Source organism: Pyrus communis, chromosome 1, assembly GCF_963583255.1.
Source record: "Pyrus communis chromosome 1, drPyrComm1.1, whole genome shotgun sequence".
NCBI classification, from domain to species: Eukaryota; Viridiplantae; Streptophyta; class Magnoliopsida; order Rosales; family Rosaceae; genus Pyrus; species Pyrus communis.
Genome location: NC_084803.1, coordinates 11,551,783 through 11,577,276, shown reverse-complemented (window position 1 = coordinate 11,577,276; position 25,494 = coordinate 11,551,783). Strand labels below are relative to the sequence as shown.

Sequence of the window (25,494 nt, the reverse complement as noted above, 5' to 3'; positions counted from 1 at the left end):
ACGAGCCCCCTGACCCTCGGTTGGAGATGGAGGCAAATATGGCCATGTACTGTTCATTAAAATATTAATATATTGGATAATCTTAGAGGGCCAGAGGGCTAAACCGAGCCCTCTTGCCAGCCATTGGTTGGAGATGGCCTAATATGCCTCGAGTAATTTTGACCCTTTATTATACATATATTTCAAATGGGTCACTTCATTGATAGGGTTAGAGCAAAAGAGGTAGATGAAGATTGAAAAAAAAAAAAAAAAAAAAAAAAGGAAGAAAGAAAAATAGAGGAAGACAAAGGCTCAAGGCAAAAGGAATAGAGGAAGACCTAAGAAGATGGAGGCTCAAGCCAATAGGGATAGAGAAGACTTAGGAAGACGAAAGGCAAATGAGATAGAGAAAGGTATGGAGTACTTGAAGTTAACGGAAGACCTAACGCAAAATTGAGCATAATGACGTTTTAGTATTCATACAATCAACCCTATTTAGTAGGATACGGTTCAGTTGTTGTTGTTATTATTGTTTGGATCGCTTCATTGATAAGTTTTTAAGTATAAATGTCACTATTTAAATGTTAAGTGATATTACCAATCCACTCATAGTATAAGTTATACGATCAGTTCATGACATGTCGTTGTCATTGATATTATATAATGCGTGTAAGATTATCACCATGCAGTAGTGTGATCGTGACCCTAAACTTTATGTTTTCCATTTCATCTTACAATTTGGTCTATATTAAATGCATGAGAGGAATCATGATTCACTATGTAAATAGGTCATTTCATTATCTACTTGCTTATAATTAATCCATATTAGCATTTGATCCTTTTAGTTGTTGATTTAATAAATCCACAACTTGATTTTCAACCCTTAGCAATCGCTTTTAACCAATAGTTAATTATTTGAAATATCGAGCTTAAAAAATGAATTATTTGTTAATCTCCACAAGTTATTGGGTATGCCGACAACAGCAGTTTGAGTTAAATATTAAAACCCTAACCTTCTCTTTAAGCTCTTCCTCCACCCCAGCACAAGATCATACAAAAATTAAGGATCACTAATGCTCTTTTGTGCACATAATTACATATATGATTGGCTCCCACCTGTGGAACCCATCAAGGGGGCCACTTGAAAATAGTTAGGTGTGAGAGGAGAAAGAAAGTACTCTCTCTTCTCATAATACTATGAATAAATTAATTTATCATCTGAATATTTTTTCAAGAGTTGAGAAAAATTTCATAATCTAATGTCGAAAGCCCTACAATTACAAAGTTGATCATTTCATTTCATACTTGTAGTTGATCACATTAAATATTTGACTCATTTTTCTATTAAATATATATACTCTCTTATATATGATTTTTTTAGCAATTTATATTAATCTCGATCACTTTAAAATAATGTTTTAAAACGTAAAAGGATCGTTACAGTTGTTTAAAAAATTGTACATGCCTATGAAAGGATGATGACTTACATAAAACTTGATCATCATCATTGTAATATTTTGATCGAATAACGTATTATGTGTAAATTTATGTACACATGACATTAAATTATTAAATCAGAATGTCAAATAAATGTAGAATCGTTATCTCCGTGCAAATTGCTCTCCATGGAAGAACCTCATGGGAGTTATTGGATTTACCCAAAAAAAAAAAAAGTGAATGCAATTTTGTTAGGTAATAGGTACCGTCCCTAATATTGACAAGTATATTTTTCTATAGTTTATTTTGTCATTGTATATTGTACTGCCGCATATTCCATGTCACTGAGACACATGTCCTATGAAGACACTGGAAGGTGTCATTGTAATTAGTTTTATTTTACTGATGGATGTCGCTGTTAATACGAATCATATTATAAGTCCATGTATCGTGGATTAAAGTGATATGAACGGATAATTAGATTAAACGGTTTTTTAATTACATGATAATCAAGACAAGGGAGATCCAATTTTGATCCACAACTGGCTGTTAAACTAAATATATATATATGGCAAGGAAATGTACGATAATGAGTTAAGATTGGAATAAATTCAAAGCTACATCGATTCCTTCGTATATAACTGAATAAGGAACTGATTTAGTTTATAACTATTATGTAAGTGTAGGTCGTACGTGCTTAATTTAGTCCAAAAACATTTTTAATGTGGAGTACAACATATCTGATCTGCGCACGCTCGTGTAAATTAACAAAAAGTTAGATGGAGATCGAAGACAATAAAGCTCATGCAAATATGCAATGGCCATTGAAAAGCTCAACGAGTCAAATTCTAGACATGCGTCTCTTAGTAATTCTTAGGACCTGTGAGCTTTGTGGCCCTCAAGGCAACACTGTACAAATATAATATATATATAATCAAAGTCTACAAATACCATGCATGTATGTATGAATATATTATAAATACAGATTACATTTTGTATGTTCTCTCTCACAAAAACGAAAGGTATAAGAAAATTGGCAATTATTGGTGGACAGAGAGAGGTCGATAGTTGGACATTGATCTTTCGATCGATGATTCAATAATTTGCATGAAATACGTAAAAGGCTTTTTTTCCCTAGTATAGTTAGGGTTTAGGTGGTCCGTTAGATTATGGAGAATCTGGGATCATGTCACAAGCCCAAATAAGGGTTTAACTAAACTTAACTATTTGGGTTTAGAATTTGTCAACACTTGATTACAGAGTTAGAAATTAGATCAGTTCGTCAAAGCAACATGTTTTGCTCTTTTCAAATTCAAGCTCGAGCCTTCATTTTCATATAATGGAAGTGAGAATTGGTTTTACATGCATGATTAGACTTATTCATCACTTGTTAATTGTATATAATTCATAATACTTAAGTCAGTTGATTATATATGACAAAATGCACTCTCTAAAATTTGAGGTTGATCGAACCCTTCTATACACTAAATGGACCACTGGGGAACATAAATATATAGAAAAGTGTAGGGGGACAACTGAATTTCCCGAATTAGAAGTAAGAGCCTAAAGGAGGTGGTCCAGTCGGTAAAATGGAATTTGGGTCCAGATAGCAATCACAGAGCCCTAAAAAGCATGAATTTAAGTGAAAACCGAGTGTAATGCTCGAGGACGTAGGAATCCTCAGTAGGAGGACCCAGATTTTGATTGGGAGGGAATGAGATGCCGACGCGGGTGGGACTGAGTCACTGTGGGAATCAAAAGGGGACTTGAATATCTCCTTCGCTGGCATTGGCCATTCAGAAGGCGAGGAGAGGAGGGGTGGCGGTTGCGGTGCTGGAATGAGACTCTCAGACTCTCTGCTGCTTATCAGTGATCAGACTTTCTCTCTCTCACACACCGCAGCAGATGCTCGGTCTCAGAGAGTGAGAGAGAGAGAGAGAGAGGGGTTGGGGTCTGTTGGGACCAGAGCATTAAATCCTGTGAGAACATGTTGTGTTTGGGACAGACATCTCTAGTGTGTGTTTCCGTTGTTTTTGCTGACACTATCACGTTATACATTGCATCCTCTCATGCATATCATAATCATACATCACACTTTTAGATACATAGATATATGTATATATATTTATATATACTTTCCCCTTGTGCATGCGGTAAACTACGTTAAAGTTGATAGTATTGATACCATGATTGTCCAGATCAATAGTTGTGTATATAACTACATCTTATTAGTATATATCGCATTTATCAGCTTTGCTAAACTGACATTAACGTTAATTATTAACACCGTAATTGTCTTGTCCAACGGGGTGGAGTTAAAGCCAAACTTAAGAGTTCGTCGGCTATGTACGATTGGATTCAAATGGATACGACAAATCAGAGAGTAGGAGATAGGTTATTTATGAAAGAAACTTATCAGTTCCAATCCTTTTCAAAAGGGAAGGAGTAGTCATGAAGTAAACTTCTCCCTTCTAATCCTCCTAGTAATCCATCTCCTACCTCCCAAGTTGTCACAAAATTTTCATTTATTTTTTCTTTCAACGTACCTTAAAATTAATTATTTATCCATTCCAATCCAATCATCTATGTCAAATGAAGCCTTAGGCCTTGGAATTCCCCACGCCTCTTGACCTACAACACATGGTGAAAGACTACTGCGTTTTAAATTTTGGCTTCCAAATTTAAGAATCTTATCCTCTTTCTTAATTGTTGGTATATTATTCATATGATTATCGATATATCATTTATTAACTACGAAGTGGCGTTACTAGTGGTGGATCCAGAAAAAATTATTTGGGGGACCACGTATAAAATTGACAAATATTTCTTCGACAAATAAATAGCCGTAGAAATTAAATCATAATTCTAAAATCTATAAAATAACATTACAAACTACAATTGTTTATCCATGACGCGGTTTCATACTTTCAAAATGTATTATAACTTCATTATTAATTGTTTGGACCTAAATTTACGCTATCGGCCCATACAATCAAGGCCGTTAGATGAGTAAAGTTCTAGACCGTTGGATGATAAAGTGGTTGAGATAATTTTCAATTATTATTAAGGAATAATATTGTGGTTTTAATCATAATATTATCTCTTAATATATATTGGATTATCTAAGCCTAATATTGGCTATATCCAGCGGATCGTTTAAAGATAAATGATATCTAAAAGATAGGTTGTTGCTTACCTTGAGAAGTCTTTGACCTAGACTCTAGCTGTTGAGTTTGAATTAAAATCAAATTCTACACAAGTGAAGCCGCACCACACATCTGCTTCTATAAATACAAGGCTGCGAACACCATAGAGAGGACCTTCACAATCAGCATACAATTGCCCTGCGCAAAACCTCTCAAACACCTTGAGATTTTTTCCTTTTCTTTTCCTGCCGACACACCTTCAGTTTGGATAAACAGCACTGTGGAAGCGCCCGGCGAGCACCTTCAGTTTGGATAAACAGCACTGCTGCCGCAGAATCAGCCGACCGAGAAGCACCTTCAGTTTGGATAAACAGCACTGCGTCGAGGTCGACCGATTATCTATCCAAGTCTCGGTCGAGAAAGGTTTTCGAACCTTTGTTGGCAGAGGTCACCTTGCTAAGCTTTCTCGGCATAGTTAGGTGTTACGAATCACATTGCTCGGCGTACAGGACGCCGAGTGGTTTTATGATTGGATACTCGCAAGTAGGTTTCAGGGTTCGGCATTCCGACGGCCGAACTACGTTTACCATCAAGACATACATCACGTTCGAGTACCTGTGCCCATACACCTTGGTCTCGATTCGACGTGCTTATACTCTCACGAATATAATCACGGTGACCGAATCGGGCTCCGACGATTATTGAACTCCGCAGAATTGGCAGCCTTGTCTTCAGGCTGTAGAACTCAGAGACCGAGAGCGTTCCTTCCTCGGTCGCAATCGCAAGATACAGAAGTCAACGACGCGCTCCAAGCGACATCAACAAATTTTACTCCTCGGCCGAGCTCGGCCGACGAGTTGGCACGCCCCGCATTCAACCGAAGGACGTAGTTAGCTTACTAGTTACTCGGCCTGCGCGCCACGTAGGTTTTGTAATTATAATTAAATCATAATTCTAAAATCTATAAAATAACATTACAAACTACAATTGTTTATCCATGACGCGGTTTCATACTTTCAAAATGTATTATAACTTCATTATTAATAAAAGAAAATTGAAATTTTAAAGATCTAGAATTTGGGCTGGAATTGATAGAAATTATGGTTAAAGACTTGGGTTTATATATGTCTAGACTAGAAGGTTAAGTAATTTTTTATTTTTTTAAGTGGTCATGTCTTATTGCTGAGAGAACATATAAATTGATCTAGTTTTGCTGCATATCAGCAGCAAAGAAGCTGCGCGCTGCACACAATGCCTTGCCCTGCCGAATGTTCATTGAGGCATTTCATCAAGCAGTTGGAAGGCACATCTCAAGGACACTTCTAAGCTTTAAAGAGCAGCACTTAGATCTTCCACGGAGGTTTGCCAAAGTTGGGAGGGTCAGTCCACCCATCCCGCCCATTAGCGGATCCGCCAGTGGGCGTTACCTTAACGAATCTCATATATTAAGGTATGCCTGTTTTGTAAATTAAGTGATGTGTCACCAACAAAAAAATAAGCATGTTAATCAACACTTAAAATAATAATCCAATCATCGACTTTCATGTAATTTAATTTACAAAATTTTGCCTACAAATTTAATCTCTCTTTCTTATATTCCCATCCCATCTCAAAAATTATACTTACTAATAACATAATCCACTTTGAATACATTATTATATTAACAACTAAGACACTTCTGAATCTGTGATCATCTAAAACACTTCAAAATTTTGGAATCCACTTTGAACCAGTACTTCAAAAAAAAATTCTGAGTTCTGAATCTGTGATTATCTAAGCAATATATATAAAAATTAATAATTGAAAGACACTTGACACCGCCCCTTTTTCGAACCAAATTGGTCCAACAGATACATGTGAACATCGGCACAATAAGCACATCACTTAGATTTTGGCTCAAATATTTACTTACTGACCTCAGCATTCAATCCAGCCAAGCAGGACCAACCAACCTTACCATTTTCTGCAGACTGAGAGCTCGGCAATGCTATAATACTGAAACTGTTTCAGTGTAATCGGTATGTAGCAACTGCAACACCACCTTCCACAGTGTATTGAATGGTGGATATGGCAGTACAATATATAGAATATGGATCGGCAAAGGGTTAGGCCAGTGGAGCAGATGAGAAACCATAAGAAATTAAAACGTGTGACAATGTGTGACGGTCTTTAAATGCTGTCACAACAACATTTTTGGTGGAGATAAGTTTGTGTAGTTGAAGTCGTGTTCTATCAACCCTTTCACCTTGAAAGTTAGGGACTAGGCCTTGTAGAGTAGCCCAAATTATGCTCCAAAAACCTTACAAGATTATATTCCTAAAACTCTACAAGATTAGACATGGTGAATCCATTTTTTCCTGTAATGATGTTGGGCATCATAGGGTTAGCTAAAGTGGAGAAAATTAAAGAAAACAGAGCAACACAAAGTAAAGAAAAAATATCAGATTTTCGGAAGTTTCGTGCTGTTCGAGTGCGCTTCAAGCAAAGAGAGATTTTGAGTTTCAAGTCTTGGTAAAAAAAACTAGGTGATTAATCATCGTTCCCAAGTGCTTAACCAACTTGCAAGTCTCGATCAAATTCCAAAAACAAAAAGTTGTGCAGATTCTCTGCTGATTTCGAGATTGGTCACCAAATTAACGGCAAAAAAATGCCTGCTGGATTTCGAGGCAAAGGGATGAACATTATCACCAGTACTAATTTATGAGTCGATATTTTACTATATATATTATCCTATTCTTAGTATTAATTTATTGGTTATTTCATGAAAAATAGTCAAACGGATAAATTTTGAAGTGATTCCAATTGGAGGATGTTCGTGAGTCTGTTTACTTGATCGTGTCAAAGTTTCATAATTTTCTACGAAACGGTTTATTTATGGTGATGAAATAAAGGAGCAGCGCGCAGCGCTGTCAAACTGACGTTTTGGGATTCTTTGGGCTTTTTGGCGTCTAAGATGATGTTTTTTGGGTTCAAGGCCCTCTGCAACTATGTTAGAGACATCTCAAGCTTTAATTCTAGCCGTTTTGGGCCTGTTTTGGGGCCCAGAAGATCCAGAAAATTGGCTGTTTTGAGACTATGCAGATTTTAAGCGAATTTTACTAGTCAATTTAGGATTATGTTTCCTAATTTATTTTAATTTATTTGGTTTCCTAGTTTTATTCTAAGACCTTTTCTAGGTAGGGTTTTATTTTCTAGTATTATAAATAATGCTTTTTAGTCATTAGGGTTTTTTAGAGAAGAGGGGAGAAAACACACACACACACACACACTTTAGAGAGCATTTGGATTCAAGTTTATTTTCAAGGTGTTCTATCCTTGTTTTTAATAATATTTCGTTGTATGATTGCTAGTAATTAAATTCCGTTTGCTAGGGTGAGGTCACGAGCCTTAGTAAGAATATGTAGTTTATTTTCAATTTGCTTATGATATTATGCATGCAAGTTTGAATTATTAATCACCGATTTAAACTATTTACTTATCTTAATGCTTACCTACCATTAGGATCTTTAGAAAAGTAATTTGATGCAATTTTGGTCGGAGGTAGCTCTCTGAAATTGACGAAGGCTTATTGTGATTAATATGTGCAAGTTTATTTAGGATGAATACCACATCTTAAGAGTTGTATCGTTTTTCAAAAGGTTTCACAAATCTTAATTAGTCATGCATGTTTAGATTTGATCTGAATACCACATACAGATTGTATGTTTGATATACGCTCTATGTTGGGGGTTCAAGTAGGCATATATTAGGAAACCTAACCTTCAAAATATGCATGTGTAATTCATAAGTAATTGGAAAAACTACATAGAATTGTTAAAGTGACAACGGAACCCTAGGCTTTTACAATTTAATTTTCATAAACCGTTTTCTCTTAGCTTATTTTATTTTGTCACTTTATTTAATTATTTTCTATTAAATTCGTTTTTATTATTTTAAATCACAAAATCAACTTTTTCTCAAACTTTGTTTTAAGTAATTAATTAAGATTTGATTTGATACAAATTATTCTTTCAATTCCTATAGAGAACGACCTTACTAAAGTCATCTATACTACACTTACCTTGTATTCTTGTAAGCATTTAAAGTGTTTTTATCACTACTTTTGCAGGTGGTAAAAATATCCATTACTAATGTTATCTTTATGAGTGACATGTCGTGCCACCAGTTAATAATCACCACGATGATAATTCAGTGTTGCTCCAAAGTAGTAATATATTCTGAAATTTTGAACCGTTAAATCCAAGTTATTTTATATCTTTAATTAAGAATCAACGTTATCTAACTGTTAAAATTCCTGGAGCTTAAGATACCCGGATCATCCGTCACCACAATTTGTTTTTCAAAAAATAGCATTATCCACAGTGAAGATATTCTACGCTAAATAATAAAAATAAAGCTTTTTTCTGACGTTAATAACTAACATAACTGTCACAGCTTCACAGTCACAGAGCAGCCAGCAACAATGGTGGCTCCTCTTTCCCTCTACCAAATTAGACCGCCTTTCAATTCCGACATCCCACTCTTATACACCAAATCCACCACAGCCACAGCCATCGCCGCCACGATCGTCACCAAAAACCCAATTGAACCACACCCTTGTCTCGCATTACTAGACAAAAGCTCCACCGTGTCCGAGCTCAAGCAAATTCACGCTCAACTCCTCTGAACCGGGCTCTTTTTCGACGCCTTCACCGCCGCCAAAGTTGTCGCCTTTTGGGCTCTGGAAGGGTCCGGAAGCCTCCGTTATGCCCGTTGAGTCCTAACCCAAATTCCCATTCCCACCACTTGTAACTCGGTTATCCGTGGCTGAAGATTTTCAACGGGACGCCATTTTTTTCTACCAAGAAATGATTTTGGAAGGTTGGGTGCCTGACAGGTCCACATTCCCTTCTCTGTTCAAGTCGTGCGGGGATTTGCAGGAGGGAAAACAGTTGGCATTGCCGCTCGACGAAGCTCGGTTTCGCTTCGGATTCATACATTCAGAACACTTTGATGAACATGTATGTGAATTGCGGGTGTTTTGTCTCCGCTCAGAAGGTGTTCGACAAAATGACTGAGAAGAGTGTGGATTCTTGGGCAACCATGATTGACGCGTATGCTAAATGGGATCGACCAGTTGAAGCTTTGAAATTGTTTGGTAGGATGGAATGTGAAAATGTGGATCTTAATGAGGTCACTTTGGTTAATGTTTTGACTGTGTGTGCAAGGGCGAGGGATTTAGACATGGCAAAAAGGGAGCACCGGTACATTGATTAGTATGGTTTCGGGAACCATTTGAAGCTAGTACGGCTCTCTTGGATGTTTACTGTAAGTATCGATGTGTATAGCTTGCTCGAGATTTGTTTGACAAGATGCCGGAGAAGAACTTGTTCAGTTGGAACATCATGATCAATGGGCATGTTGAGGATAATAACTACTATGAAGCGTTTGTACTCTTTCATAAAATGCAGCTCAAAGGAGAAAAGGGGGACGAGGTAATGATGGTAAAGTTTATTGCTTGCTTGCAGCCATTTGGGTGCTCTAGAGCTCGGTAAGTGGTTGCATGTATATATTGAAAAGGAGAACATTAAGGTGGACATTGACTTTAGTTGACATGTATGCAAAATGTGGGAGCATAGAGAATGCATGGGAAATTTTCCGAAAGCTACCCAAGAAGGATGTTATGACTTGGACAGCTTTGATTTCGGTTTTGGCATTGTGCGGACAAGGGAAGAAGGCTTTGGAGCATTTCCATGAGATGCAGAAGAGTGGGTTGAAACCAGATGCGATAACCTTTGTTGGGGTATTGGCTGCTTGTAGTCATGCTGGATTAGTAGACGAAGGGATTTCGCATTTTAACTCAATGTCTGAAGTGTATGGCATTCAGCCTACCATTGAACAGTATGGTGGTATGGTTGACATCTCAGGGGAAGCTGATCGAATTGCCGAAGCAGAAGAGTTGACTCGGAGGATGCAAATTCCACTGGACCGTTCTGTTTTGGGAGGGCTTCTTGGTTCCTGCAAAGTCCATGGCAAACTTGAGGCTGCAGAAAGAGTTGCTCAACAGCTTTTAGAACTTGACCCGAACGATGATGGAGCGTTTGTTCTTCTATGAAACTTACATAGCTCTATGAAAAAGTGGGACGAGGCGAAAAGAATTAGAGCACTCATGGCGGAAAGAATTGTAAAGAAAGCTCCAGGTTGCTGTCTGATTGAGGTCGACGGTATTGTCCATGAATTTGTGAAGGGTGATTCATCTCACACGCAATCTACAAACATCTGTGACTTGCTGGAAGACATGATCATCCAGTTGAAGAAAGATGGTTATGTTCCTGAGAAATCCGAGGTGGTGTTGGATATACATGAAGAAGAGGAGACCGCAGTCAGCCTCCACAGCGAAAAGCTGGCAATCGCATTTGGGCTCATAAGCACAAAACCGAGGACAACAATACGAGTAGTAAAAAACCTGAGAGTATGCAGTGATTGCCACAATGCAACCAAGCTCCTCCCAAAAGCTTACGATAGAGAAATAATCGAGCGGGACAGAAACTGCAGTCATCGTCTTAGGGATGGATCTTGTTCTTGTAATGATTTCTGGTGACAAAGATTCGAATATATTAAGAAACTTCAATATTCTTGTTCACTCAAACGTACGAAATCACAAAGCTTTGGCGTCTATTTTAATCAAAGCATGATCCTCCACAAACAGCGGATCTATAAACTATTAGTAAGACAACTTCATAGAGTGGATGTGTCGTAGACATGATACCATTGTCTGTGCATACACGTTCTCAAGCATCTTCACAAAAGAAAGGAAAAATGCAGATCGAAAACGAAGATTGTCTCGTGTAAATCGAAAATGAAGATTTGACACGTTAACTTTACCAAGCAAACAAAATTCATTGTCAACAGAAACGAATTAGACACGACATAATTCCGAGGTAAAAACTACGGCATTGTCAAAGTCTAATAACATAATTATTAATTGTCGAGATCAAATACAGAAATTTCCTAATTTACTAATGCCAAAATTAAAATTTCAAACATGCACTGCAGCTTCACCAGCAGCTACAAAATGCCAAAGTATGAACGGAATTCTCATTTAGAAGCAAGTTTACCGGAGGCTGCCTTCCCTTGATTTTCTTTGGAAAATTCATCACCCATCATCCTCACTGAGAGGCTGTTTAGACACTGTCGTTTCCCGCTGTGACGGAGCACTGCTTACTCCAGTTACAGACTGCTGATAAAGAACACCCCCTACGATTGTTAAGAGGAGGCAGAGCAAACCGAATGGACTGGCATGCTTATCCCAAATTAGCACATTGATGGCAACTGTAAGAAACTTATTCACAACACCAGTCACTGTGAATGCGGTAGCAGAGATTGCCTTCCTTGCTGCAAACCCAAAGAAACTGATGAGCAATCCAAACACACACGACAATGAGACCGCAAAAAGTGCACCAGGTTCAAAGAAATTCGCAGCATTCGATCCCAAAGCAGCAAACACATCAGAATACTCTCCAGTAATAATCCAAAACGGTGGAGCCATCATTAGTGACAAAAGATTGTTGTACAACACAAAACCCCAAGTGTTCAACCCGAGATTCGTGACCATATGCTTAATGTAAACCATCTCAGTTGTAATGGTCACCAAATAGGCAAACGCCCAAGAATAAGCAGTCAAAGTAAAACCCGAATCAGTGGCCACATAACCAACAGCTCCACCCAAAATGATCAACAACGATACAAAGGTAAGCTTAGATGGGATTGGCTGCTTCCTAAAAGCAGTATCCGCCAGCGCAACCAAAAGGGGCGTGCATGATCTAAACACTATAAACGTATCCACATTCGCATGGCGAAGAAGATTGGTGTTGGTAAAGATAGCAAGGTAAAACACAAGTGCAGCGGGCAAAAACTTCTTGGCCGTCTGCCATGTGAAGGGATCGTGGTGCAAAAATCCAGACTTTCCCAAACCCCAAACTCCCAAAGCAGATGTAAGGTACTGCAATGCAGTCAAAAGGCCAGGGTAGTTGAATTTGGTAATGGCAAACTTGTTTATCACAGCTAACAAGCTAGAACAGAGAGCATACCCAATCACAAGACTGCTCGTAGCGAAATACGGCTTAGCGGAATCGACTCTAATCGCAGACATTGTCACTAACTAAAATACCCAATTCGAATTCAGAGCAAAAAAATAAGCAGATTTCAAAATTTCAAGAGCTATATGTACAGTGAAAGGCTACACTAACAGAGGCAAGTGAATGAAATCGAAGAGGTGAGCACTTCATAGAGAAATCTGAGATATGGGTTTTGAAGATTATGCCGATCTTCTATTTGCGTTTGAAATTAATGCATTAAACGTCAACTGAATCGATTAAAATGTAGAGTTATGGAAGAATTGTACATCACCGACATGTAGAAAAGCTCGGATCTTTGAAACGAAACGAAGAGGAGGAAGGGGTTGCGGCGGAGGCCGAGATCTAGGAGGGAGATCCGGCGAGCTCAGAGGAGCGAAGTGAAATTTCTACGGCGTTGCAGTGCAGAGAGAATGGTGATGTGGAGGAATAGCATTGAAATTTCTACGGCGTTGAGATTTGGTTCATGCGGGGGCAGGGAGAACGCGGCGTTTTGAAGACTTTTTGGCTATTTAATTGGGTAAGATTTATTTAAAGTCTGCTCTGATTTGTTGAAAATCTCTGCAGATTTTGAGTAATTTTATTGATTAGTGATGTAATTGTGAAGAGAATTGTTATTATCACTTTAAAAATCTTATTCTACACTTCAAATTTTCTATATTAAGAAAGAAAGATACACTTATAAAAAGTGTAAAACGAAAATTTTAAAATACTAGTAACACTTCCCATTGTGAATATAATATCCCACCAAAAATTGACAAAATGAAAAGAAAAACAAAACATGTCGTTAGATAAAATTTTCTCTCTTTCTTTTACCGATTAAAATTATTTTTTATTTTTTATGTTTTGGAAAATAATTACAACAAAAATGATAAAGAATAAGGAAAAAAAGGAGGTTTGGATTCCACCATGAGAGGTGATGCAAAGAGAACGTGAGGCCACGCCCTAATTTATTAAATTAAATGTTTAGCCAAGATGCCCATGTTCCATGTTCTTCTCATTTTTTTGGTCAATGCATTTAGTACTTCTTATTAGGCTAAAATAAGCCTGGAGAGAAAATATATATTTGGGCTAGATTTTTCTCAGGATTTAAGCTTGGGTTAAATTATTTTAAACCTATCAAATTGTCATGTTTCAAATGTTTTTTTATTTTTTACTCATAATCTAACGGTTACGATCAAATGAGATCAAATCTAATAGTAAAAAAAAAAAAATTTGATGGCACAAAATTAAATCTAACGTCTAAAATAATAAATTTAATTTCAAACTTTATATTTAAATATTTTTATATTAAAATGTTAATAAATAAATTAGGATAATCTACATAAATTTTATTTTAAAAAAAAGTTACAAAGGAAAAAAAGGCTAAAATCATTATTTAATAATCTTGGACTAAAATTTTAAATCATCAAGGTTAGAGGAGAAAAGCAGTTTATAAGTTATGGCTTAAAATTTTCTGATTTATATTTTTAAGTTTTATCCCCAAATGTTGAAGATAATCTTAATGCACCCATCAAACTGTGCACTTGCATAATGATTTTTCGGACACAAACATTTATCACGTGCCACGCTTAGATGATCCATGTGAATGTGTATTTGTCTAATCAGATGATGTAGTGGACCTTTGAAGTAGAGAAAGGACTTGCCCACATCGAGTTTTCCAATGCGGGAAACAACCATTTGTTTTCAAAGCCTTTGGATGCTTTGGGAGAGGTTCGGGAAGGTGAAGGTTCATGGGTTTGTGGTAAAAACTGGAATTGGGTTTGATGCGTATGTGTGTAATTCGCTCATTGACATGGTTGAGAGTTTTAAGCAGGTGTTTGATGAAATGCTTGAGAGAAACAGGCTTTGTTGGAACGTTACAATCTCGAGGTATCTTAGGTGCAGGAGGTTTGAGGAGGCTTTGGATGTGTTTCGGGGGATGCGATGTGAGAGCAACGAGAAGCCTGATGAAGCTACGGTTGTAAGCACCATTTCAGCTTGCACAGCGTTGAAAAATTTGGAGCTTGGTAAAAAAATTCATGAATATTTTAGAAGTGAACTTGGATTTACTATTAGAACTGGAAATGCATAAATGTGGTTGTTTGAATGAAGGACGGAGAATTTTTTATGAAATGCCGGTAAAAACGTGTTCTGTTGTACTAGTATGGTATCTGGCTCTGTAAATTGTGTAGGTTTGGTGAGGCAAGAGAAGTGTTTGATGGGTATGTATGTACAATAAAATTATAATACCATTTTAACGAGGCGGGGCTCTATTCCAAGAGATGCAAAATAAAATGTTGAAGGGGATAAATTTACAGCGGTTGCTCTTAACAGGCTGTGCTCGGTTGGCAGCATTAGGGCAAGAGGAATGGATTCACAGGTATATCGAATGTAACAGCACTAAAACTGATGCAGTTGTTGGTACTGCAGTTATAGAAATGTATGCGAAATGTGGGAGCATAGACAGGTCTTTGGACTTCAAACATTTGTGGGCTTGCAATGAATGGCAAGACAAGCAAAGCAATCGAGTTCTTCTCGAAAATGGTACAGATTGGCATGAAGCCTGATGATTTCACCTTCATTGTTGTCTTAAGTGCTTGCGTTCACAGAGGGTTGGTAGATGAGGGTCGTGAGTTCTTCAACTCCATGAGAAAGATATATGAGAGATTGCGCCGAAGTTAGAGCACTATGGTTGCCAGATCGACCTTCTTGGCTATGCTGGACTGTTAGACGAAGCAGAGGAGTTGATAGAAAGGATTCCAAGTGAGATTATAGTCCTGATTTCTATATTTTTGCATCCATCGTCTGTAACTGCACATTTCATTTGGGTCCATCTGTAGTACTTGTCATTGATTAGTGGGATATACGATGAGTAATAAAAAGGGTAATTTGCGTGTGAAAAATGATTTATTTACAAACATGAATCAGCATACTAACAATTGTTACCATTGGAAATCGATTTAATATTATTTCTACACAATAATTATAAGATATAGGCAGCAGCATGCACTAGGAAATAATTTGGCGAGCATTAATATGAAACTTCGTTGGGAATCTACTTACAAATTTATTTGTCAACACATCTGTTATAGCTTCGGGGTCCCAGAGTCTACTCCATCTTTCAGGTTGAGTGGGGGATTTTTCAGAAATGATTATTTTCCACGTATCTCGAAACAAATCATGCATCATTAGCATGCCCCGTTCAACAGTTACAAGGCACCGTTCACAGAGAACACTGATTCCTAAGATAAGCCACATTCATCTAATACTTTTGTGACATAATCCTTCTCCACATCAACCTGGCCGATTTCAAAAAAGAAACGTATATCAACGAATATAGTCTTTTGAGTATCATCTAGCCCTTCAAAACTTATTCTAAGTTTTTCTATAATTTGTCCTTCAGGTATTCTTTTCAATTTCTCCAGATGGCTTTCCCACTCTATTATTGGCCTGCCAATAGGAGAAGAGCCTAAAACTTGGAGTGCTAACGGCAGACCCCCACAGTAAGAAACTACCTTCTTTGACAATTCCAGATATTCTTCATCAGGGCAACTATTTTCAAATGTATGCCAACTGAAAAGCTCAAGAGCTTCTTCTTTATTCATTCCCCAAGCTGGATATCTCATTTTCACTCTAAGTTGATTTAGTATATGCTCATCTCGTGTTGTTATGATAAGTATACTTCCTGGACCAAACCATTCACAATTTCCAACTATTGCATTTAATTGTTCCACTTTATCTACACTGGTAATAATGACAAGTACCCTTCTACGTTGGAGGTATTGTCTTATAACAGTGATCCCTGCAGCAACGCAACTAATAATTTGAGACTTGGCATGTTGTAAGATGTCAGAAATAAATTTTTGTTGCAAACAGAGCAGACCATGTTGGCAAACATCTTCAAGGAAGCATTTGAATTGGAAGCTATGATGAATTTTGCTATAAATGGCTTTGGAAACAGTTGTTTTCCCCAATCCACCCATCCCCCAAATTCCGACCATTTTAACATCATTTGGTCCACCACTTGAAAGATCACTTATAATTGGTTGACACGAGAGTCAATTCCAACCGGGTATTTGGCCACGTGTAATTCATCTGTGCTGGGAAGCAATTCCCTAATATTCTCTTCAACAATTCTCCTAATAAACTTTGCTTCATGCCTGAAAACTTAATTAGTCAGCATTAACTCAATGAAGGATTACTAGAAGCTATCACTTCGCTCAATTAGTAAACATGAACGACATGGAGGGTGATAATATTGCCTGACTTCTTAGACTTTCAATAAAGGTGAGATTATGGTTTAGGATTTGTGAAAAAAATAGAACCAGAGAAGATTTGGAAGAAAGACACTGTAGTCTGTTGTGTTGGATTTGTGGCTCCATTTCGATTGGGCCTTCAATTACTTGAATTGGTCCATCTGTTTGGTTCCTCTTGTTTGCTCCATCTGTGGTTCCTTTTGTTTGCACCATGGGCCCATCTGTTTGGTTCCTTTTGTTTGCACCATGTATTTAAAATGAAAGACCACGATTATCTCTTAAAAAGGAGTTCACAACTTCTAAAATATCTTAAAAAATGAGTTCTACTACCATAAGTGCTTCTTTATGGGATGCCCACGAATTTGATCAAATCAAAATATACTGAATAACTCATGTTATGCTCTTAAGAATCAATTAAAAGAGATCTTCTAATTCCAATTACAAATTCGCTCCTAAGAATCAATTAAAAGAGATCTTCTAATTCTAATTACAAATTTGTTAGGCCCTTCTATAGGACAACTTCCGTCTTGAAAGTCATTTGGCATTTTTATACCATATCAACGATTCCTCATAATTTTGAAAATTATAATCATAATTTATAATTTGATAAATAAAAAAAATACTGATGTAACTTAATGTACCTAAGCGTCTTACTCAAAATCTTAAAAAGCACAGATGTTTGATATAATAAAAATAAAAAATAAAAAATAAAAATAAAACTCAAATTTTAGGCGTTTAAATATAATTAAACTTTTATAAAATATATTTTAAATAGATAGTCTCCTATCTCCTTAGCATTACTCATATTTTATCTTGCAAATGTTGATGTTTCAATGAAGCTATTTTTCCTGTGTGCTATTTGCCTAACAACCATTCATTAACATGTTTCAGAATGTGGAAAAGCATAAAATAGATAGCAGCATTACCATTAAACTAGTCTAGTGTCGGAGTTAAGCGGCTAGTAACATTTTTTGTATTTTTCTAAACACATTTAATACTTCAGATTTTTTAATACGTGATTTTTTTTTTAAAAACACCACAATTCCAAATCAGCTTTAGCATTACCCAAAAATACTACTTTTATCATTTTTATATTATATTTATACTACCTTTCTAATAAAGACGGATCTACATGTATTGATGAGTTATACATCTATTAAAGAGATGATACAATATGATATGAAAAATGTGATAAGTATAATGTTACTCTTGAGATTAATGAAAGGATAATACTTGCATCCCCTTGAAGGATGCACATATTCTTACATTTGTAAATCTTGAGCATATAAACTCAACGATCAAAATTATTCAATCTCTTAATAATTGTTTGAAGACCACTCATACAAAAAAAAAAAAATCAAACCGAAAATCATTTAATTATCCAAAATATCAAATAAATCAACAATTGACTATGAATATATTACTTAGTATAATTTGTACTATATATTTTAATGACTAAATAATCTCCTAATCAAATTTTTTTTTATAACGGTGATCATTAAATGAAGTGAGATACTCAAGTCAAGTCTCATCTTAAAAGCAAAGCACATTTAGTCATCAAAGACAAAAGTCATCATGTAACCCTAGCGACACGGTAATAGAAAGGTGGAAAAGCGGAGCTGCTTTTTGAAGAAAAGCAAGGTAGTTTTCAGGGAAAACCCACGAAGCCACTTGTCGCCACACAATCTGAATACTGGATGGCTAAAATTGAAGATTGGGCGAAAACTGCCTTTGGAGAAAAGAAGGCGTTCAACGGAAAAAGGACAAACTATACCCCAACTGATGAGCTTATAGCTCCACTTTAGGCGGTACTTAGTGCTACAAAACAGAGTGTACGGCACATGCTAGTAACGTCATCGTTGATTAATGGGAAAACTGAGGTTCTACGAAGGGTAAGGGAAAGAGGCACGGAGGAGGAAAAAAAACTAGCACAAAATTAGAGAGAGTCTATTACATTATCTTCATGTACAAACTAAGACAACCAAGTTTGAATTTAGAGGTTTCGCATGGGATTTTATTCTCTTCTTTTTCTGGATTGGTGTTTCATCTTCTACTTGTTTAGTATTAGGGTTAATTAGATATAAAACCATTGTACTAATCGATTTAGGTCCGTTGACTTCTAATTCAATTAAGCAATTTTTTTATGGCCTATATTCAGGGACGTGTTTCTACAATTTGTTTCAGTACCATCTACTTATGCTTGTATTTGTAGTTTGGTTTGTAGAAACTGGAGAAAAATCATTAAGTTTTAATAAAAGCGGGGTTAAAAAGGTGGGGGTGTCTGGATAGATGCAGTTCAATTGAGATTACAAAAGTGATATTTTATCACATATTTTATATCATATTTGTTACATCCCACATCGGCGAAGTGAGGGTTGAGCCTGGGCCTTATATGTGTAAGCTCAGCTCTAACTCTCGCGAGGCCTTTTGTGGGTCGAAACTGCAGACACGTAAGCCCACAAGAACAAAACCGTGAGGGCCCTTGGGCCCAGAGCGGACAATATCGCGAGAGGTGGAGGCTGGGGTGCCATAATTTGGTATCAGAGCCGGACTCACGCTCGTTTGGTGTGCCGACGAGGGCGTCGGGCTCCCTAAGGGGGGGTGGATTGTTACATCCCACATCGGCGAGGTGAGGGTTGAGCCTGGGCCTTATATGTGTATGCTCAGCTCTAACTCTCGCGAGGCCTTTTGTGGGTCAAAACTGCAGACACGTAAGCCCACAAGAACAAAACCGTGAGGGCCTTTGGGCCCAGAGCGGACAATATCGCGAGAGGTAGAGGCTGGGGTGCCATAATATTTGTATCACATTTCTAATAGAGATGAGATTCACATTTATTAGTAAGTCCTATTTCTATTAGAAATGTGTTATGAAAAATGTGGTAAGTGTAGGTTACTCTTAAGATTAATGGAAGGATAATACTTTGCATCCCCATGAAGGTATGCACATATTCTTACATTTGCAAATAACGTATTTTGAGTATATAAACTTAATGATAGAAATCATTTAATTTCTTAATCATCATTTGAAGATCACTCATACAAAAAAATCATTTGAATCGAAAATCGTTTAATCATTCAAACATATCAAATAAATGAACGGTTCACCGTGAATATGTTACTTAGTATCTACACCGTTGATTTGTACGTTCTATACATTTTAAAGACTAAATGATCTCCGATTCAAATGATTTTCTATAGCTATGATCCTTGAATGAAGATTAAGAAATTGAACAATTCTGATTCTAAGATTTGTATGATAAATATACATTACTTGCATAATGAAGAATGGGCTCATCCTTCAAAGTATGAATGCAAGTATTATACTTAATGAAATTGTCCATGAGTTTATTGTTGGCTATCCCTCTCACCCAAAAATAAGAGAGAGATGCATTATGTTGCAAAGTTTGATAATGCCTTTATTATTGGGTTTGGATGAGATAACGGGGTGCATAGAGTAAACCTAGGTCTTATTGGACTAATAAATGTTTAGATGTTCTGAAAATTTCGTTGTCCTTATCTAAAATGCTATCATTTCGTTACTTTTCTTCATTTTATTTTTTTTGCTAGTTAGAGCATATTTTCACTATGCTAGCTTCTTTGCCGGCCCTAGCTGCCGTCCGATTAATACGCTTACCACCTCTTACCTATAAATTCTTCCCACGAACTTCGCATCATACTTTTCCTCCATCTCTAAATTAAAAACAAATTAAATCTAAAAATAAAAAATAAAATGAATATCGAATTGACCGATATTTTAATTTAGTTACAACAAAAAAATTCTGAACTGTGCTCTTAATTATCTGGTTCCACGAGAGAATACAAATTTTTGTATCTTCGTAATTATAGTAATTTATACTAATATTCCATTTGAAGACTTGCACCACCTGAGGCTGCATACTAATACCATATGAAGGCAAGATTATTCAATGCTAATCCTTGAAAATGAAATTCAAGAAATTTAATCATTTGGCCTGTTGTCATTCCTTTTACAAAACCAGTTTTAGAGTTTATAAGTTAATAGAATTGATAGACTCATCATTTATCAACCGAATTTGCGTTCAAATTTCAATAAATATCATTAGAAATAAATAATGTTATTAGGTTTTTCCTTTTTCTGGCTGCGTACATATTACATGTTTTGCAAGGCCACCTTTGTTGATTGTTGGCTCAAACAAAGTAGAAAGTAGTCTAAAACCAACAAATAATGTTGGCTACTTTTGTGGTCAAAATTGGTGATTGGCATGCTACATGTGTGAAACAAAACATGGATGCTCTTATGCCTAATTTGTGGTCAAAAATTGGATGCACTTATGCCTAATTCTTTTGACTTGATGAGAGGCCTTTGGCCTATAAAAGGAGGTGTAGGCATAACTCAAATACACCAAGGAAACAAGGAAGAAAGAAAAATAGCAAGAAGCCATTCGACATAGAGAAGAATTTTCTCAAATTGTCTTGCTTTGTATTTTTGGTTTTCTCTTCCTATTGTAAGTGTGAGAGTTTGGGTTATTCGGGTCTTTGGGAAATTGAGTGATAAACACTATTGTATGTTCTCATTGATTATAGTGGAATACTCCGTCGTCTCCAAACTGGATGTAGGCATTGCCGAACCAGTATAAATCTTGGTGTTCTTGTTGGTATTGTTCCATTTATCTTTTGTCAGTTATTGTGGTTTATTTTTCACTCACACTTGGTTGACGCTTCCGCACAACAAGTGGTATCAGAGCCTAGTGTTTCGACTAGGCGTTTTCGTGGGAGTGAAAAATTTGCTGGCGCTACAGTCCCGTGAATAGTGCCAAGTAGATGGCTGGAGATAAAGATGAATCTGTGAAGGGGAAGGAGTCGACATCGTCTTCGTCGACATCTACATCCAATAGACATCAAATTGCTACTACAAGGTTAGAGGTTGATAAATTCAATGGCTCTAATAATTTTGGTATGTGGCAATGTGAAGTTATGGATGTGTTGTATCAACAAGAGTTGGATATGGTTCTGGAAGATAAACCAGAAGATATTGATGACAAGCAGTGGACACGAATTAATCTTCATGCTTGTGCTGCTATTCGATCGTTCCTTGATAAGGAGTTGAAATACCCGTATATGAAGGAAACTTCTGCTAAGGAGTTATGGACAAAATTGGAGGAGAAGTATATGACCAAGAGCGCAGAAAATCGGCTCTTCTTGAAGAAGCGACTCTTCCGATTTCAGTATCGTCCAGGTATTTCTATGCATGAACACCTCAATGATTATAATAAAATACTTGCTGATTTAGCAAACCTTGATGTGAAAATTCCTGACGAGGACAAGGCACTATGTTTGTTAAATTCATTGCCTGATGATTATGATCATTTGACAACTACTTTGTTGTATGGAAAATCCGAGGTGAAACTTGATGAGGTGTCTGCGGCATTGGTGAATCATGAGTGTCGAAAGAAGGAACTAAAGACTCACAATTCACAAACCGAGGCACTTGTTGCAAGGGGTCGAACAGTGGAAAGAAAATATGTGAAGCGGGGAAAATCTCGTTCAAAGTCACGAGGGAAGTTTCCTGCTAAAGATGAATGTGCCTTTTGCCGCCAAAATGGTCATTGGAAGAGAGACTGCCCTAAATTGAAGAACAAAGAGAATGAGAAAGCGGGTTCTGAAGTAAATATTGCAAAATCTGGAGATGATGATTTCGAGTTTGCTTTGGCTAGTTCATCTGCTGATGGTCACTCCAAGGAGTGGATTTTGGATTCAGGTTGCACCTATCATATGTGTCCCATTCGAGAATGGTTTTCTAGCTTCGAGGAGCTGGATGGTGGAGTTGTTTTGATGGGTAATGATAATGCCTGCAAAACACAAGGGATAGGCAAAATCTGTTTGAAGATGCATGATGGAACAGTCAGAGAATTAAGTGATGTTCGGTATGTACCGGATATGAAGAAAAATCTTATCTCACTGGGTGCATTGGAATCCAAGGGTCTCAAGATCACCATGAAGGGTGGAGTTCTTAAAGCTGTTTACGGGGCACTGGTGGTGATGAAAGGTACAAGACGAAATAACTTGTATTTCTTGAAGGGGAGTACAGTTATTGGTGAAGCAGCTGTCACCGAAGCTGCTGACGCATATAGCACAGACACCACGAGGTTATGGCATATGCGTCTTGGGCATGCTGGTGAAAAAGCGTTGCAAGGATTGATGAAGCAAGGCTTATTGAAAGGTGCAAAGGCATGCAAATTGGAATTCTGTGAGCATTGTGTGTTGGGTAAGCAAACTAGAGTAAAATTTGGCACTGCTATTCACCACACTAAAGACATTCTTGATTATGTTCACACTGATGTTTGGGGACCTTCCAAGAATGCATCTTGGGGAGGTAGCCATTATTTTGTCTCTTTTGTTGATGACTTCTCTAGAAGAATATGGGTGTACACCATGAAGCGTAAAGATGAAGTCTTGAAGATATTCCTGAAGTGGAAAAAGATGATTGAAACGCAAAGCGGTCGAAAGATCAAGACTCTCAGATCAGACAATGGGGGTGAATATAAGTCTGATCCTTTCTTGAAATTTTGTCAAGATGAGGGTATTGTGAGGCACTTCACGGTTAGGGAGACATCACAACAGAATGGGGTGGCGGAGCGCATGAACCGTACTTTGCTTGAGAAAGTTCGGTGTATGTTGTCTAATGTTGGATTAGGCAAGGCGTTTTGGGCTGAGGCAATTACTTATGCAAGCCATCTCATTAATCGATTGCCAGCTGTTGCGAATGAGGGCAAAACGCCCATGGAGGTATGGTCTGGTAAACCTTGTACTGATTACAAGTTTTTACACATATTTGGTTGTCCTGCTTACTATCATGTCAGAGAAAGCAAGTTGGATCCAAGAGCAAAGAAAGCTCTATTTATGGGCTTTAGCACTGGCGTGAAGGGATACCGACTCTGGTGTCCAGATGAGAAGAAATTTGTTGTAAGCAGAGATGTGACCTTTGATGAGGCTGCTATGGTTAATCAGAACAAGCATGAAGGTGAAACTGAAACGATCGAGACCATGAGTAACTCAAAGCAGGTGGAGTTACTGAAGACTCCAGTTGTTCCAGTAAGGTCTGATGTTACAGACACTAGTCCTACAGTTAATCATGATGATGAGGACGAGGATGATGAAGAGGATGCACCTACCCAAGAGCCTCCACAGCAACAAGACTATATTGCAACCAGAAGATCGAGAAGGGAAATTCGAAAGCCTGCTCGATTTACTGATATTGTGGCATATGCACTTCCCGTTATTGAAGATGATATTCCATCCACCTACAAAGAAGCTGTCATGAGTTCAGAGTACGAGTTGTGGAAGAAATCTATGGATGAGGAGATGAAATCTCTTCATAAAAATAAGACTTGGAAGCTGGTTCAGTTACCAAAGGGGAAGAAAGAAATTGGTTGTAAATGGGTGTATGCCAAAAAGATGGAATCTTTGGGAAAAGACAATGTAAGATTCAAAGCCAAATTGGTAGCTAAAGGCTATGCTCAGAAAGAAGGCATTGACTACAATGAGGTATTTTCTCCTGTAGTAAAACATTCTTCTATTCGTATTCTGTTGGCTTTGGTTGTGCAGTTTGATCTTGAGTTGGCCCAACTTGATGTCAAGACTGCGTTCTTACATGGTGATTTGGAGGAAGAGATTTATATGTCTCAGCCAGAAGGTTTTAAGGTTGCTGGAAAGGAAAATTGGGTTTGCAAATTGGAAAAATCATTGTATGGCTTGAAGCAGTCTCCAAGACAATGGTACAAGCGATTTGATCGATTTATGATCGGGCAAAAGTACACAAGAAGTCACTATGACCATTGTGTATACTTTCGCAAACTACAAGATGGAACCTTCATTTATCTGCTTTTATATGTTGATGATATGCTTATAACATGTAAGAGCAAAGTGGAGATTGAAAGGTTGAAGACTCAACTGAGTAATGAATTTGAGATGAAGGACTTGGGAGAAGCTCGGAAGATACTAGGTATGGAAATTGAAAGAGATAGACCGAAGGGCAAGATTAGTTTGTGTCAGAAACAGTATTTGAAGAAGGTACTACAACGTTTCAGGATGAATGAAAATTCAAAACCGGTTAGTACACCTCTTGCCCCTCATTTCAAACTTAGTGCTTCTATGTCTCCTAAAACTGTTGAAGAGAGTCAGTACATGGCTCAAATTCCTTATGCAAATGTTGTTGGTAGTTTGATGTATGCTATGGTGTGTACTAGGCCTGATATTTCACAAGCTGTTAGTATTGTTAGTAGATATATGCATAATCCAGGAAAAGGGCATTGGGAAGCTGTGAAATGGATTCTACGGTATATTCTGGGTACTGTGGATGTTGGTTTATTGTTCCAGCAGGATAAAATTACTGGTCAATGTGTTGTTGGATATGTGGATTCTGATTACGCAGGTGATTTGGACAAGCGTAGATCCACTACAGGTTTTGTATTCACTATTGCTGGAGGTCCAGTAAGTTGGAGGTCGACTCTGCAATCTACAATTGCTCTGTCAACTACTGAGGCTGAATACATGGCTGTAACATAAGCTATAAAGGAAGCCATCTGGCTTCAAGGGTTGCTT

The 25,494-nt window shown here is 37.3% G+C and overlaps 3 protein-coding genes and 1 pseudogene across 3 annotated transcripts; 2 read left to right on the top strand and 2 right to left on the bottom strand.

Moving 5' to 3' along the window:
- Positions 1 to 9,024: 9,024 nt before the first annotated feature.
- Positions 9,025 to 11,142, top strand: LOC137726441 (pentatricopeptide repeat-containing protein At1g08070, chloroplastic-like; annotated as a pseudogene).
- A 324-nt stretch (positions 11,143 to 11,466) lies between these two features.
- Positions 11,467 to 13,175, bottom strand: LOC137747726 (GDP-fucose transporter 1). Its single transcript, XM_068487886.1, has one exon. The coding sequence runs from the start codon at positions 12,691 to 12,693 to the stop codon at positions 11,698 to 11,700; it is 996 nt and encodes a 331-aa protein (XP_068343987.1). The 5' UTR covers positions 12,694 to 13,175; the 3' UTR covers positions 11,467 to 11,697.
- Positions 13,176 to 14,339: 1,164 nt separating this feature from the next.
- LOC137744436 (pentatricopeptide repeat-containing protein At1g31430-like) lies at positions 14,340 to 15,225 on the top strand. Its single transcript, XM_068484265.1, has 3 exons — positions 14,340 to 14,685; positions 14,851 to 14,880; positions 14,993 to 15,225. Exons 1-3 carry the CDS (start codon positions 14,340 to 14,342, stop codon positions 15,223 to 15,225), a joined length of 609 nt encoding a protein of 202 aa, XP_068340366.1.
- A 675-nt stretch (positions 15,226 to 15,900) lies between these two features.
- Positions 15,901 to 16,659, bottom strand: LOC137744360 (disease resistance protein RUN1-like). The gene has a single exon (XM_068484210.1). It carries the CDS (start codon positions 16,657 to 16,659, stop codon positions 15,901 to 15,903), a length of 759 nt encoding a protein of 252 aa, XP_068340311.1.
- Between the last annotated feature and the right edge of the window lie 8,835 nt (positions 16,660 to 25,494).

Coding starts and splice junctions, on each gene's coding strand:
- LOC137747726 (XM_068487886.1), bottom strand. CDS start 12,693: ATGTCTGCGATTAGAGTCGATTCCGCTAAGCCGTATTTCGCTACGAGC.
- LOC137744436 (XM_068484265.1), top strand. CDS start 14,340: ATGCGGGAAACAACCATTTGTTTTCAAAGCCTTTGGATGCTTTGGGAG. Junction 14,686..14,850: donor GTTGAAAAATTTGGAGCTTG/GTAAAAAAATTC, acceptor TAAATTGTGTAG/GTTTGGTGAGGCAAGAGAAG. Junction 14,881..14,992: donor GCAAGAGAAGTGTTTGATGG/GTATGTATGTAC, acceptor TGCTCTTAACAG/GCTGTGCTCGGTTGGCAGCA.
- LOC137744360 (XM_068484210.1), bottom strand. CDS start 16,659: ATGGTCGGAATTTGGGGGATGGGTGGATTGGGGAAAACAACTGTTTCC.